This window comes from Struthio camelus, chromosome 3 (genome assembly GCF_040807025.1).
Source record: "Struthio camelus isolate bStrCam1 chromosome 3, bStrCam1.hap1, whole genome shotgun sequence".
Taxonomy (NCBI): domain Eukaryota; kingdom Metazoa; phylum Chordata; class Aves; order Struthioniformes; family Struthionidae; genus Struthio; species Struthio camelus.
In genome coordinates this window covers 31,278,485-31,293,783 of record NC_090944.1, presented here as the reverse complement: position 1 = coordinate 31,293,783, position 15,299 = coordinate 31,278,485, and the positions used below count along the sequence as shown (strand labels likewise).

General features: G+C 38.0%; 1 protein-coding gene across 6 annotated transcripts in view; it reads right to left on the bottom strand.

The window, feature by feature from the left end:
• Positions 1 to 15,299, bottom strand: part of ARHGEF10 (Rho guanine nucleotide exchange factor 10) — a 119,589-nt gene that overhangs the window by 45,477 nt on the left and 58,813 nt on the right. For all 6 annotated transcript variants that reach the window (XM_068937325.1, XM_068937321.1, XM_068937326.1 and 3 more), the window contains 3 exons: positions 14,818 to 14,988; positions 12,778 to 12,923; positions 9,776 to 9,951 (listed from right to left, as the gene is read on the bottom strand). In XM_068937325.1, coding sequence (XP_068793426.1) covers positions 9,776 to 9,951; positions 12,778 to 12,923; positions 14,818 to 14,988 — 493 coding nt within the window. The remainder of the gene's footprint in view (positions 1 to 9,775; positions 9,952 to 12,777; positions 12,924 to 14,817; positions 14,989 to 15,299) is intronic.

The window sequence follows — 15,299 nt, the reverse complement described above, 5'->3', positions numbered from 1 at the left end:
CACTAGCTTTTGCTGGGCCTCCTGATTCTTGTGAAAGATTTATGACAGATTTATGCAACTAAAGACCAAAAAAAGTGTTACAATGCCTGGAGTAGATGCAGACCCCTATAAACTAAACATCTATTACTAGGGAGGCAGACATGACAACCCAGACATAATGTCCCTTCCAGTTTTAAACTCCCATTTATTCCAAAATTAGAAGGATTTTTTTCATGTAGTAATATCACATAAATCCAAATTACATGCAAATGAAACAAAAGCCTCATTCAGTACACTCTCAATATTGCAACTACTCATCCAACTATTTCTGTATTATATATCATATTAAAGGCAAAAATTGTTAATAGATATACTTCTGAGTATCTCTTTTACTGCAGAATAACTTATATTGACAAGATCTGCCTTGAGTATGATTACATTAATGATGTTTTTCCCCATGCAGTTCAAAAACATAACACCTCAATATAAACTGCTTTGAAACAAATGTATTGACATGAAGTTAAAATTGAGGCTTCACAGAAATTCAAGTTTGTTTTAAAGATTACATTGATTGATTCTGAGTCATATAGAGCTCTAAAGTCAGACAATATATTATATGAAATTAAATTTGATAGTGAACAGTGACATGTGAAAACCACAATGGGAACCGGAAAAGGCTATTTTCCTGAGTACGGTTCCAGCGTGATTGAGGAGTAACAAAAAGTTAAAGGCATGCTTGAAGAAGATGTCAGATTTAAAGACCACCCTGAAGGCTGATTGATCCCAAATTTGATTTGCCACTTGTGATTTGGTTTCTGAGGCTGCGCGTACTCATATTTCTTCCTCCCACTGAACCATCTGTGTGTATGCAGGCAGCATACTGAAGCTTAAATGATTCAAGTATAATGAAGAGAAGAAATCTGGGAAAGATTCAAACCACATTTTGAGCAAGAAAATCGTCTGGGATCTGGGGAGAAGTTATATATGTGGAAGATAACTTTAAAAGTTGCCGTGTCTGAGAAAGGCACAACAAACTGGAACTTGCATAATATCATGCACTCAGACAAAATAATAAAAAGACAGGCCCCTACCACAACATTTAAGTCTGCATTCAAACCTGAGAAATTTGTACAGTGTTCTGGAAAGCAGATCAGTTCATGATACTAGATGAATTCTTGATCAGTTCATAATAAACTAGACATTTCATGAAACAGTTTAAAGTAAATATCTTTTTTAAAAAAGTTGAAATAATATATTTAAAAATTGTAAGTGCAATCAGAACTGTTAATTTCTTTTTTTCTTTAAATACGACTTGTTGCTTATCCTGGGAATTTTTCCACTGATTTTACACAACAGAATAGTAGGCGGACAGAGCGTCTCACTGCTCAGTTTAAGATGCCCACCTTTGAGAAGGACAAGAATAGAGCCTGTTTCAGAGACAGTATTATACCTGAAGTAAAATAATTTCCTGCTCTCTGAATATCTTGAGTATGAATTTAAAGAGGGAAACCCAGAAACCATTATTAAGGCCTGAGATTTCATTATTGAAACTCAGAAATTCTTCCCCAATACCTGGATACTGGATCCTGCTTCTACAGATAGACTGGAATGCAAAATAACAAAGGATATCATCACAGCAGTAGAGAGTTTAACAGATCTTGTACAACAGAGGAAGAACATCCCTCCCAAAAAAAGTCTAGTGAAACTAATTTTCTCAGAGCAGGAAAAGAATACACTCATATGACCTTTTCATATATAAGCCATCTCTTACAGCAATTGATAAGCAGACTTGGGGAAAAGATTATGAAAAGGACCTCTGAGAATATTCTCATTCATTTAGCAATTGATACTAATGCCCATTGTAAAGTACTTTGAAACAAAATACCTAGCTTTCACTTAGAAGGCCAGTGATAAAAATTCCTCACTGTACTTAAACTTTCTCTTGCACAGAATTTGACAAATCACCCCAACGGCCTGAGATGCAGGGAAGCTTCTCCTTACCTCTAATTCCTTGTTTCTGAAAATTCTTTACCAGTGTTAAAGCCAGAGATAAAGCAGATGAGATTTTATTTTTAGAGGCTGAACTACAAACTTCCTGCACATTCTCTTATGTAAGCAAAGTACTTCACAGCTGCACCATCACAACACTCACTCTATGTGTGTCTTTCAACTTGGTTATACACGCTGCTCCTGTTTCCATAGACACCTAAGAAAAGCATGTGGGTGTTTTTTAGGTTGGGTTTTTTTTTTTTTTTTTTTTTTTTTTTTTTTACAACAGCACTTAAATAGAACATTGAAATTTCAGTAGAACACCAAAAATGTAGTCCCATGAATCTAAAATCCTAGTTTAAGAAATAGAATCACAAGCAAACACGCCCATATATCAATTTAAAGTTTATAAAAGAAAAAAAGACTTTCTGCCTTAACTCCATTTGTTGTTTCTATAGCAAATCAAACTCACGGTCTCAACAGTTAAATGCTCCCGAAAAATCTGAGCCATAGTAGTTCAAATGTAGCTCACCTTAGGTTATATGATACTCACAGATCCAAAGTACACAAATACTTATAACAGCACTATCAATCCCTAGGTTCTGAACCTAAAGCAAATGGGAAATCTGTCATGATCTCAGGAAACAAGAGCTTTGTTGGCTACTATCAATAAAAAGGTGAGTAGCCATACTAGAGCGTAACTCCAAATTAGATTTATTAACATAATCTAACCTAATACAGAAAGAAAAAGCAAAAACGCATGCAAACTATTAGGTGATAAGCAGTAAAATCTCAAGACTATTAGAATACAAACTATTAAATTCAGACACAGAGTGGCAAATCTAATTACCAATAACAGTCAGGGCTTAACACCATCATCATTCAACGTGAAGAGCCTTATCATAAAAATCAACTGACATTATTCAGCGTGACCTCTCCAAGTAAATAAAACCTAATCATACCTTAACCATGTAAGCATCTAAAAGTAATATATATGACCTTAATGACTGAATCTGAGCTTCTAAAACTCTTTAATGTATTTATTATGTCACGCAAAGCAGGGGAGTTCTATGAGCCCTAATCACCGATAAAGAACCAAGTCCCGAAGATAATCCGGTACATATATAGCAGAGCTGTGAAGCAAACCTCCTAGGTCTCAAATCTGACAAGTATTTTTAACATGCTTCACCTTCCCGTCAGCTGCTAATACCTTGTTCTCTAGTGGCAATTACACGAACACTGAGACCTGTCTCAGTATCTGTCTCATTGTATCTGACCTGAACAGCAAAGACAAATAGGCTGCACAAAAAATACAGTTCAATCGCAAAACTGTGTATTCCTCTAGCTTGAGTAATAGAAAGATGAAATCAGCAGCTCGCAAGTACAAATACTGTACAAAGTATTAAATGCAAACACTTCATAGTGTTATATCTTCAGTGAGTAAAATTATGTAAGAACACTAAAAAAACATAAAGCCTTTTAAAGAGAGTGAGAAGTAGCTCATACATTCAGAATTGTATGAAACTCCAGCTAATCGTGACAGGGCAGGGAATTTTAGAGATATAATGCCACCAATATTTTTTCTGATGACAGAGACGACTGTGCTGTGCCGTGCCAAGGAAGAGGGAGGAAAGGAAAGCAGTAGCGAGTACGGAGGAGGAGGCTGGAGTCCCACTCTACCGACAAATCTGGAACCTGTAGTCCAGTTCCACAGCTGCACACAAACAGTGATAACTGCAAGGTGTTTTCCCAGACTACATACTGATTGCAGTAATGGGTTAGAGCAACTTCAGTCCCCGGTCCTGTTCCCATGAGGACGGGCAAATCTGGAAGCAAAGAGACTTTGGAGTGAAAGAAAAGACTTGCCACAGCCCTTTCATCACATCCTCCCGCGGGGTCGCAAAGGTCAGGTGGTGGCGGCGCAGACCTGGAAGCGTCTGCCCTCTTAAGAAGAGGGAAGAGCTAGTACAGAGCCTTGGTGGCGGGTTTAACTGCAAGGATGTCAAGGGCGAGAGAGGAACTGGATGTGAGAAGATAAACACCAGCATAAAAAAAAGCAGTGAAAGTGCATGAGTGAATCCATTTAAACAATGCAAGTACAGCCGGGTACGTCCTCTTTGATTCTTGCTTGTTTGGTTATACCCAGGTTTCTACTCATTTTACTAGTTAGTGTCATGACGTGAAACAGACCTCTAGCAATTCAGAAGGAGGTTTATGAGAGCTGGATGTGAGGCCTATAACCACTAAAAATAACATGACAGGAAAACAGAAGAATCCATCCTAATTGGGTGAGACAAACATGTAACACCTAATTTAATCTATGCTTAATCCACCAGTTGGTTACATATATCTGGTTAACAAAGTGAACCATTTAATGGCACCTGGTCTGCTAAGTCAGACAGGCTACATCTGGAATTAGATATATTTAAAATCTCTGGTCTTTTGTTGACATATATCAATGACAGTTTACATTTATGAACATGTTACATGTCCGTTAATATACAGTATTATTTTCAACAGTTTTAAAACAAAGATTTACATTGTTATTCTACATACGCTTCACAGAGATGAGAGTTAGCTGAATTAGCAGTTTAGGCCATACCATCATTTTTAAAACCTTATCATCAATGCTAGACCTGAATTGCCATTTAACAGTTAGTCTTGTTTACTCTGGACATTCTACTACAATTGCCCAGTCTTAAAGTGATGATAAAGTTGACTTTTCTTTCCTTCCCCAATTCTGTATTTCTCATGAGACAAACCAGCAGAAATCAGCTTCAACAGGAATGGCTATCACAGCAGTGTTATTTCCATCTTAGAAAGGGACTTGATAATCTTCAGCAAAACACTGACAGAAACACAAATACACCAGTCCATGAAACATCCTTCCTGTTTCCCTGACAACACTCAGGGACCTCCATAAGCCGACTGCATAAAGCAGCAGAAGGAAACTCAGAAGAATAACGTCTGCTTTTCAGCGTAGTGTTACTACGACATTTGACAATAAACAAAAATCACAGAGATCTAAACCACAAGCAAGTGGCAATGGAGTACCAATTTGTCCCAGCAAGTCTGATCAGGAGAGGAGACAAGTCAGAGTTTAGCAGTGCTAACGTTTGACCCCTATTATGAACTGTAAACCCTTGAAAATTAAAAATAATATTAAACCTCCACCATAAATGTAAACATGCTAAAGCGTTATTTCGTTTTACTGTTACCTCCTACACTCATCACTACAGAATATATACAGCAGATGGGCCCTGCTCATTTTCTCATTCACTTTTTAGCCATATGGTTAAAATTAAATAGTTCTTTGCTTAAGTAATAGCCTACGGTGTTTATCACTCTTGATCAACAGGACCAGCAGCAGTAAGCCAAGACATGCTGACAGACGCTTGGCTTCTCACCCAGAAATCAAAAAATGTTTCGCCCTCTCCCTTTGCTCCTTCAGAGTCTCTTTAATTTGGTCTTCTTAAATAAAGACACTGTGAAAGACTTTTACAGCTCACCCTTTTCGTTCTTGAGCTGCCTTGACAACCAGAAAAAAATGCTGCGTGGTCGCTTCCACTACAGCACCAAACAGAAATTCATCCCAGCAGAGAATCCACAGTTCACTGTCCTCCAACAGCTTGAGCAAAATGCTACATCTAGTAATAATATTTGCCAAGGGTCTAAGGAACTGAAATTCTGTGCTGCATTTTTGACTTTTGCCTATTTTTACTACCTTTAAAGAGTAGTGAAAGACACATTTTCACTGTTTCTATGTGTGGAAGGGAGATTCGCAAGTGTAGGTCCACTGTTCTGATTCTTTTTGCAGGAAATGTAATACATTTTGATGAGAAGTTATAAATTCGCCTTTGGACATATTTTTTATATTTTTTTTGAAAGACACTTTTAGGACTGCCCTAAACAGTAAGTTGTATTCTCCGCTCTTCAATCCTTCTTCTTTTTTATCAGAAGAATACAGGTAGCATTTAACTTACTGAGCACCCTCTTTCCATAAATTCAGTCAATTTCTCATCCTTTTTCATTGAATCAATATCATTCACCGGGCTATAAATGTGTGGAAGAAGAGAATTCACAAATTGACACTAAGCAAGGAAAGTGGCTCTTCTTTCGAGCTTTTTGACCATTTATTACACAGGAATGTCCCCATATTGTGTAATCCTATTGCTGAATTCTCTTTGGGGCTTGAATCACAGATCTTGTTTCTTATATTTAACAACCTCACCGAACTTTATAGTATTTCTTCTATTTTCCCATAAAAACAAGCCACATGCACTCATAACTCCATAAAACACTCTTCATATATGTCTTTTTGAACTCTGTTATACAAGACAATTCTTTCAGTATAAGTAAATCAAGAGTACACAACTTGGTGTTCATGCCTCTTTTCCGACATTAATTCAGCTTCTTCGGTGCTGTGAATGTGCCTAGGCTTCTTCATATGGATTAACACTTTTTTAAAAAGATTGAGATGGAAAGAAGAATAATTAGCAATAGCCTACCTGAAACAGTATGTGGATTTATAAGGGAAGAACTTTATCTTGCATCTTTCTGCAAATAGTTCCAGAGAAGAAAATTAGCACATTAGGTCTCTTTTGGAATCACAGGTTTTGGTACACATAGGAAAGATAAATATTTCCATTGCAATCATCTGATTGGGATGTCACAGACTTTCAAGTAAGAGTAACTCCAATATAGGAAAATGAAATTTTGCCTGATTTGCTAAGTGAAATGAGAACTGATAAACATGCCATTAAAAAAGTTTAGTATTTTGTGCTTTAAATATAGTTGCAGGTTACAAATTGAAGTTATAATTCTGCTCTATTAGAAAACATCTTTAAGAACCCTACAAATAGAAGGACTCTGCCAAACAGCTGAGACTGAAGCTTTCTTCATATTCATGACTAAGAGAATTCTTATTCTACCTGCAGTGCTAGGGCAGAATAACAGCATTAAGGCAAAAGAACATGAAAAACAGAAGCAACATAGCTGAACACACTTTAGGAGAATTTTCCTCCATTCTTCTTCTGTCTCCTGCCACACATTTTCCCCTGCCAAAAGACGCAACACTTTAGAAAAAGAAAGAAGCTAACCATAACCAACGCACCCTCAAATGTCTTCTCTTTTGAGACTAGCACACAAACCTAGCATACAAAGCAGAACTGGGTAAAAAATGCAAAATGATGATTTTGCCAAGTGAAAACAATGTTCATGCAGCCTTTGCTTCCTACATAGAACAGTCCTAAAGCAGGCTCCTGATTTAAACGTACTTGTAAAACCTTTCTACCTTCCAACAGTTCTGTACTACAACCTATAAAGCAAATTCAAATTTCTCTGTAGCACCCAAAACAAAGTCTGCCTCTTTAAACTATACTATCCTTTCTTGAAGCACAGTAGAAGCCTAAAGTGCCAGGTGTATTTAACCAGCATTGCTACTGAAGGAGCACATAATAGTAACAACCTTTTACTCAATGCAGTGATCAACAAAAATGATCCAAGAAGGACAGAGTATGGAGCTACACAAATTAGACCAATAACAGTGAGCAAATTAGACCAATAATAGTGAGATACACTTCTGACAGTTGCTGCCGCATACAAAAAATTCTGGTGGGGGAAAAACACTGCGATAAGAAAAATGTAATTAACAAAAATCCTCATAAGGACACAATCAGAATTCAAGAATCCTCGCTGATTACAACAGCTATCTGAGAATATTACTGTTACAGGAGTCCAGTATTTATCTGGCGTGCTGCAGATACAGTCCTTCTTTTCTCAGTCTTCCAAAAATGGAAAAGGTAACCCTCAACTTCTAATTGCTTTTACACATAATCATCGTTATTCTATAGCCCTCCAGTTTCCACAGACTGGAAATGGGAGCTGAAAATATGGTTCTAGGTAAGACACGCAGAACTCTCACCTGGCCTCATGGAAGCCACAATTTTGTATGTAATATCTCAAACCGTTATTTATCATTAGCAGTTTAGACTGCTTTGGTTTTGGATTTGTTAAAATTCCTTTCTATGAGGTCACTGGGACTTCACCACAATTCCTCAGTACACCTTGAAAATAGAAAGTATCTGAATGTAACTGTATAATGACTACAAAGTCGTGCAATTTCAGCCAGAGAATGATTAAATATTTAGCTGGTAGTGCCTTGGAGTTTGTAGTAAGCACCCAATAATTACACCGATGAAGCAATACTACCATGGCAAGGACTGTGTCATCACCGAATATAAAATACAGTATCTTAGTGGGTGTAAATAAATAAGCAACGGTAAATCATTACACAAAGTTTTACCAGTCCTTCCTCTCGGCAGGAAAACTGTGCTTTCTGGATTTGTTTAATCTTTAGTACCCAAGAAAACTGGAACAAAGGAGGCAATTCTACAGAATAACTAGCACAATTAAGTCTGTCTCTAATTGAGACAGCCTGCCTAAGCCTGCATTCAGAGTGACAGCTAGTGTTGACATAGGAGCATATGCAGATAGGAAGGCTGTGCTCACTTCCTCTTTCATGAGGGCAAGAACTTCATCTAATCAATCATGAAGCTGCTGCACAGTCGCACTAGGAGTATTGCAATGAAGTGTTCCTCCCAAACTCTCCCAGGAAACGAACTCTCGACTCTAGGTAATACCCTCCTTATACACACTCCTTTTGGGGTCGTATATGCAGTAGCTCGTAAATGATCATTTAAGAGCTTAAATCTCACTGTCTAAGTAGCCCTTTAATATTTAAAAAAAGTTACAAAACAAAGTCAACCTTGAAATTGAAACCTAAGTACTTTAAAAATTTTCTTGAGCTATTTACAAAGGGAGGAGGAAGAAAGCCTGACAATAGGCACCCTGGAGAATAAAGGAGGTATTAGATATTGCAGCTGCATCTCAAGCAGTTCTGAAGTATAATATTTACTTCTTACAGCACAACTGTGGGAAAATTCATGAGGCAAGAATGCAATGTTAAATAAATACTGTGAAATAATGCCCAGAGTTAGCAGTGAAACCAATCTAAATTACAGTTCATTGATAGCTCACAAGGGATTAGAATCTAGATATACTGAATGCGCTTACAAATAAAAGATTTAGGCAAAATAGGATATAAAAACAATTCGTTACATATGAAAAGGTTAGCTGCTGAGTAAACTCTTGAAATTCATACATCTCTTGAGGGTAGTTGGCAGGCTTGTAGGAGAGATTAAAGAGCACAAAAAGAATTCTCTAACTTCAGAGTCTGAGGTCATTTTGCGGGAGAGGCTAGGAGGAAATTACCTACTGGCACACTGTTTCATAAACATTCATTAAAATTATTATTGCAGGGTTTTTTTTTGAAGCGCTTGATACCGTGTTTAAAGGGTGGGATACTATGGACTTCAGTGAAATCATTTCTACCCTGCAGCAACCCCCTGCGTCCATGCTCTTATGCCACAGTAATAGGGTAGCTTCTCTTTTTTACTGAGGGAAATTTCCTTGCGTTAGCTATGGGATAAGAACATATGCCCAACTAACTACAGTGAGGCAGCTAGCATACCACGCTACAATAATCTTTCTGCGTGTCCATGCACATTCATGCTTTTATGCCATAAAACTGTAAAATGAAATAAATTAAAGTAATTCACATTGCAAGGCAAGAGACTAGCTATCACTTTATGGATTTTCAGTTTCCAAGAAAGAGGCCATATTACCGTGCACGTTACAGGAGTCTTCTGGCACAAAATGCTTTCCTTTGCTTTCAGTAGCCCATTCAAATCCAAATATAGGTTTTAATAAAGTTTAAATACGTAAGTAAAAAATGCCCATCACTTACTTGGCTTAGAGTTAACGATGACGCTCTCAGCAGAGTGCTGAGGTGGAAACCTGCAGTTCTCCCCTTGGCCCTCGCTGCTGCCATACTCTATGACTTCCACTTGTCCCAGTGGTACGCTCCATTTTAATAAATACCTCTGGCCAGTTGTCACGATGCCACTGCTTTCGTAGGAAGAGCTGGAAGATGCACAAATTATTGCTTTGACAAGCAATTATGTTTCATAGAATTCTATTTATTATTTTAACTTCCAAAATCTGCTGTATACCAGTCTGAGCACTGTGCACAGCTTTAAACAAATACATGCGTTGGACTAACTTTTGTGACTGACTTTTGCAACGAGTGTAAAGAGCAGCTATGCAGGTGCAGAAAATCATGTTTACAAATAGCATACAACTGCCAACAGCAGACCCTTTATTTCTACAGCAAAACATAAATTATTGTCTCTTAAGAAGATCAGCATGGATTTGGACATCCTACTGCAAGTGCTTAGGATGATACTGTGGCTCCATCTTTTCCCTAATTCTTTTTGACGGTAACTGCACAGCGCCTGAAACAGCGCTAAAAAGAAGTAACTGTTGTAGTTAGGAAAGTGCGGATGATGAGACTTTTGAACAACTACCAGGAGCAGGAAGGTCAATGTAACTTCCCAAGGACTGAAAATCTAACATTCCCGACAAGCCCCTCGACCCAGGATGTTCGTCACGGCAGACCCTTTGCAATAGTCGCGGCATCTGCGCACAAACTACACATGAAGTGGCTGTTAAAGGAAGTGTATGTTGCAGCAGGCGTTTCAGAGGAAATAGCATGCTGAGGAAGCTCCCAGAGTAGAAATAGTCCTCATACTCCTTTTCCTTTGTTTCTTTCACTCTCTTATTCAAGCACATATAACACTATAAAGGACAAAAGAGATATTTTTGCTTCCTTTAATGTTCACTTCACAGAAAGCATGGCTGAAGTAAAGAACTTGAAAGCAACCCAAAAGAGTGCTTCGGAAAAATCAGCAGAAGGTATTTACTGAGAACAGTCTCTCAAAACTGATGTTCAGGTAGTCAGCCACCTATGTGCAATAGAGTTTTAATCAAGAAACAAGTATGAACAAAAAAACATCAAATACCATAGCTTAAGTAAATATTTATGAACTCTAGATCTAACTCAAAAGAAAGCAAACAAGACAAGACAGAACACAGCTGCTCAGTCACTAGGGAAAGCATTCACCTCATTAACTCCTGCTGCTTAAAACTTAGGTCTCTGGTTTAAGCTGGTCCTCTAGATTACATGTGAAGGACCTTCTGAGCGTCACGCGCGCTGCAGAAATACAGGTCTTTTGCCAGCTACAGAAAATTAGTTTTGAACCTATCGTTCACAGACTGTTGGGATCTCTGACTACTTCCGGAAAGGCTGACAGAAGGTGTCCAAAAAACGCGAGCAGAGGTATGCTGCACAGCTGCCTGTGCACATAACATCTCTGAAGAACTCCACAACTCCAGGGGAAAACTGGCAGGCATGCACAAATGGGAGAGTCTGAAAATCACTACTCTAACAGAAGCCCAGCTTAGATGAGAGGCCACTGTTACGTAAACTAAGCAGGTCGGAAAGCAAACTGTAACTGCCAGAGAAAAATATACCTAAGGAGTTCTTCGAAACTTTTTTCAAGTTAACAAACCCCCGCGACATAGCCGTGCCCAATTACTATCCCAGAGGAGGTTGCTCATTACCTGTAATGCCTACAGGAACAAGAATGCTGTTTGCGATAACTGAAACAGTTGACTCATTAGGGAACCCAGCAACTTGGCAAAATTATGAACTTTTCACATAGAAAAGGAAAACAGTTTGCATATTGCTGCTTCAGGGAAAAATCACAAAAAACCCCCACAACAATGATGTAATGGAAAAAGGTAAAATACACGAATAAAAGCAATCTTCCCCCAAACAATCACAAGTAAATATCCAGCTGTTTATAAAGAAATGAACAAAGAGGAAAGGAAAAGAATTGTAACTTCTGGGATAACTGGGCATTTTCTGAAAAGCAAAGTCATTACAAGGCACTTTTCACTCACTAATATGACACTAAGCATTCATACAACTGAAAAACTGTTTACTCTTTTCACACTTCAGTAATGGACAAAAGACATCAACTCTCAGCTTATGCTTAAGAAAAGCTGTTCTTGAGAGATTTTGATGGCCCACATTTTCTCTGTCAGAATGTAATAACACATCAAGCAATTTATGGCACAAGCAACATCTGAACGCAGGTGTGACCTTGGCACGCACAGAGGTACTTGACTAACAGTAATAGCTGTAGCCAACTAAAACACAGCAGGCACTGTGAAAAAAACGCCTTCTTCAAAGCACCTCAGCTTTAATCCTCAGTGTCTGGTCTCAGAGATGAAACTTCATCAGCTGGACCTTTGTGAGTGAGTTCTGGGTCGAGGAGAGGCTTCACTGCATGCTTTGCCTTTTTTTTTTTTTTTCCATGTGCAAATTGTGTCAAATTATGGGGCGGGGTGGGGGGGGTGTCTGTGCGTGTGCGCCTCTGCGTGCGTGTGCGCCTCTGCGTGCGTGTGCGCCTCTGCGTGCGTGTGTGTGAGTGACACGGTGAATTTAACCAAGAAGAGAGAGAAAAAAAAATCCTACCTCAGAATTAGGTTCATATTCACTTTTCTCCATTATCTAAATTAAGAGTGTTACCAAACCTATGAAGCCTCCACTCCATTAAACACTAATACACAGCAATACCTAGACACTACAGAACTTTTGTATGTGTGATCTCCAACCGAAAAAAGTTTTCTACAAATTTATTCCAGAATTTTAAAACATGAGCAGGCAACAGAGAAGAATCTAAGAAAGCTATTTGACCACTTATTATGATGGCTGATAGACATCAGTAGCCTTAGCTAAAAAAAAAAGGCACAAACAAACAAGAAACCCAACAAACTTTCCAGTGTCATTTTTCCTCAGCCCAAGCTTGAACAATCATTTAAAAAATATGAACTAAGTCTTACCGCATATTTACTGTTGCACACATCAATACATCATTTAACATGAAAAGTCGTCGTTCTTTGGTTTTGACAATTTCTCCTTTGTCATTGTAAACTGTTTCAATCATATCATCAGTCCGTATGAGGTATCTGTTTCCACTGCTAAGTAGCTAGATTTTAAAAATAATGAAAATTATATACTATACAAGGTACATCCAATATCCAGTGCAAAAAATAAAAGAAAATATAATAGGTTATCACTTGCCTTACTACTGCAAATGTTCACAGGTGGATTTACAAAGTGAATTAAGCGTCTTCACTAATTCACTTTACAGAAATACTAACTTCTGCCACAAGGAATGTGGACTGCAGGGCTTTTCAGTCTTAAAATGGAACATGCAATTGCTCTGAAAATCTGCTACACTGGTTTAAAAAATGATAGCCTCCACAATTTCTATTGTTTGTTTCCCTCCTTTTCTTTCACAGTCCACTTACATGTGTTGCATGGTTCCAGCCATCCCAAAAGGGCAAGTCAGGATGGCAGGAGCAAGACTGCTGTTAATTTCTCTGACTGCATTGGCTCAGAAAGGTAACTAAGGAATGCAGTAAACACATTTCTACAGACTGCCAAGATGATGACATGCACAAAAGGTGCAATTGCTCTTGCAGCTTTCCTTCAAGTGGTGAGCCTCAGCACTGCCTGCAAACATGAACAGGTAAACATCTCAGTAGTGGCCAGGAAAACAAAATGGTTCATAATACGTGTGTTTCCTATCCATCCAGCTCTTTCACAGCCTGTTTCACCTTGCCTAGCATCGCTGCAAAGCTCTATATGCAAGTACTAAGCCATAAGGTGCATAGGGTCCTATGTTATTTGGAGTGACTCTCCAGGCATATCTTAGTTTACTCTCCTGGTGCAGCATATTCATACGGATGGATAAAAGGAAACCTGGATCACATCTTAAAGGGCACATGCTGTGCCTTTAACTCCTTCAACCACTTGAAGATGATCATCACTAGCTACTTCAAAAAGCAGGAGTACAAGAACTAGAAAATCACAGAATGGTTGAGGTGGGAAGGGACCTCTGGAGATCATCTAGTCCGATCCCCCTGCTCAAGTAGGGTCATCTACAGCAGTAAAATGCTTGAATCCATCCTCTAATGCACTTACAGTGTTCCAATATAACAATAAATTCTGCATCCCATTTTTCATATATAACTTAAAACAATTATGTTTTGGTTGCTTACTTTCTCTCCTGAAAACTATGGAGGCCTTTATGCATTACTAACAAAAATATTCTTTGCATTCCTTCAGCACTTCCCCATTACTCCAGCCTAGAATGAGTCTACAGTATCACCATTTATAACCTCACAAAAGCAGTAACTGAAGCATTCATGCCCATCACTTGGGACAAACAGAAGCATTTATGATGCAAATAAGAGATGCAAATATACATATATCCACAACACAGTTAGCCACTAACAAATTCAAAGAAGATGGTCATTCTTTCTTTCCTACTGAATGTCTTCGAAAATTCTTTAGACACTTCTACTGTATGATCCAAATAAATAAATGAAATGGGCTAGGATGTTCCTTAAAATAAGGAAGCTATTAGACACATCCAGGAGCACCTTTTGAAATGCTTTTTGGTTAGAAACACTGCAGTATAAGAAACTGTTGGGTTTTTTTTTTTTTTCCTCCTTTATACAGGATTAATTCCTCACCTCCGGGATAGTCAAAGTAATTTTCTCATGCGGAAGACCTGCACAAGGATTTGCTAAAGAAAGAGGAAACAGCATTATCTTTTATGCTGTCATAGAGCACTGATACTGCTGTTGATATTTCAGCTTGTCAAATGCTTCAGCTCACAGTCATTTGAACCAGTTAGCCTATTTAGTCCTGGAGATAACTTACATCTCACCCCTTCCTATAGAAGGAACCTATATTGCTCAGCACTACAGAAAAGGCTGCAGGTATCTCTTCTGTCTCTGTTCTAAAGCCTGCTCATGACACAGAAACTAATAATACACTAACTCTTCCATCACACATTCCTCCTTTCTAACCTTGTTCAGATAACGTTCATTCATTGCTTTTGCTATTTGCTTTATTTCACAGCGCTGATCCGCATCCCTTTTCCTTTCATTTAATTTCTCTGCCAGTGTTTCAAGTTCTGTAAGAGCCATCTGTAGAGGTAACCTATCAGGATGTCCTTTATTAGTATTCTTCAACATATCCTGAGGAGAAATCGTAAAACAAAATAAAAATCTGATTTAATTTCAAAGTCAAATTCAAAAGATCACAGAAGTTTATAGCATATCCTGCGTAAAGTTACAGTATCATTCTTTACCCAAGTATTACTTAAGACCAATCAAAAAACTCCTAATGAATATTCAAGACAGAGCTCCACTTATTTTCCTGAATATCCAAACAGTTCTTCAAAAAGATATTGAGCAAGGAACATATATAGTACTTAAAGAAAGAAAGTATAGAGAAGGAACTTGAAAATAAATAATAATAAATATCATAAGATGCAAATAATGTTAAA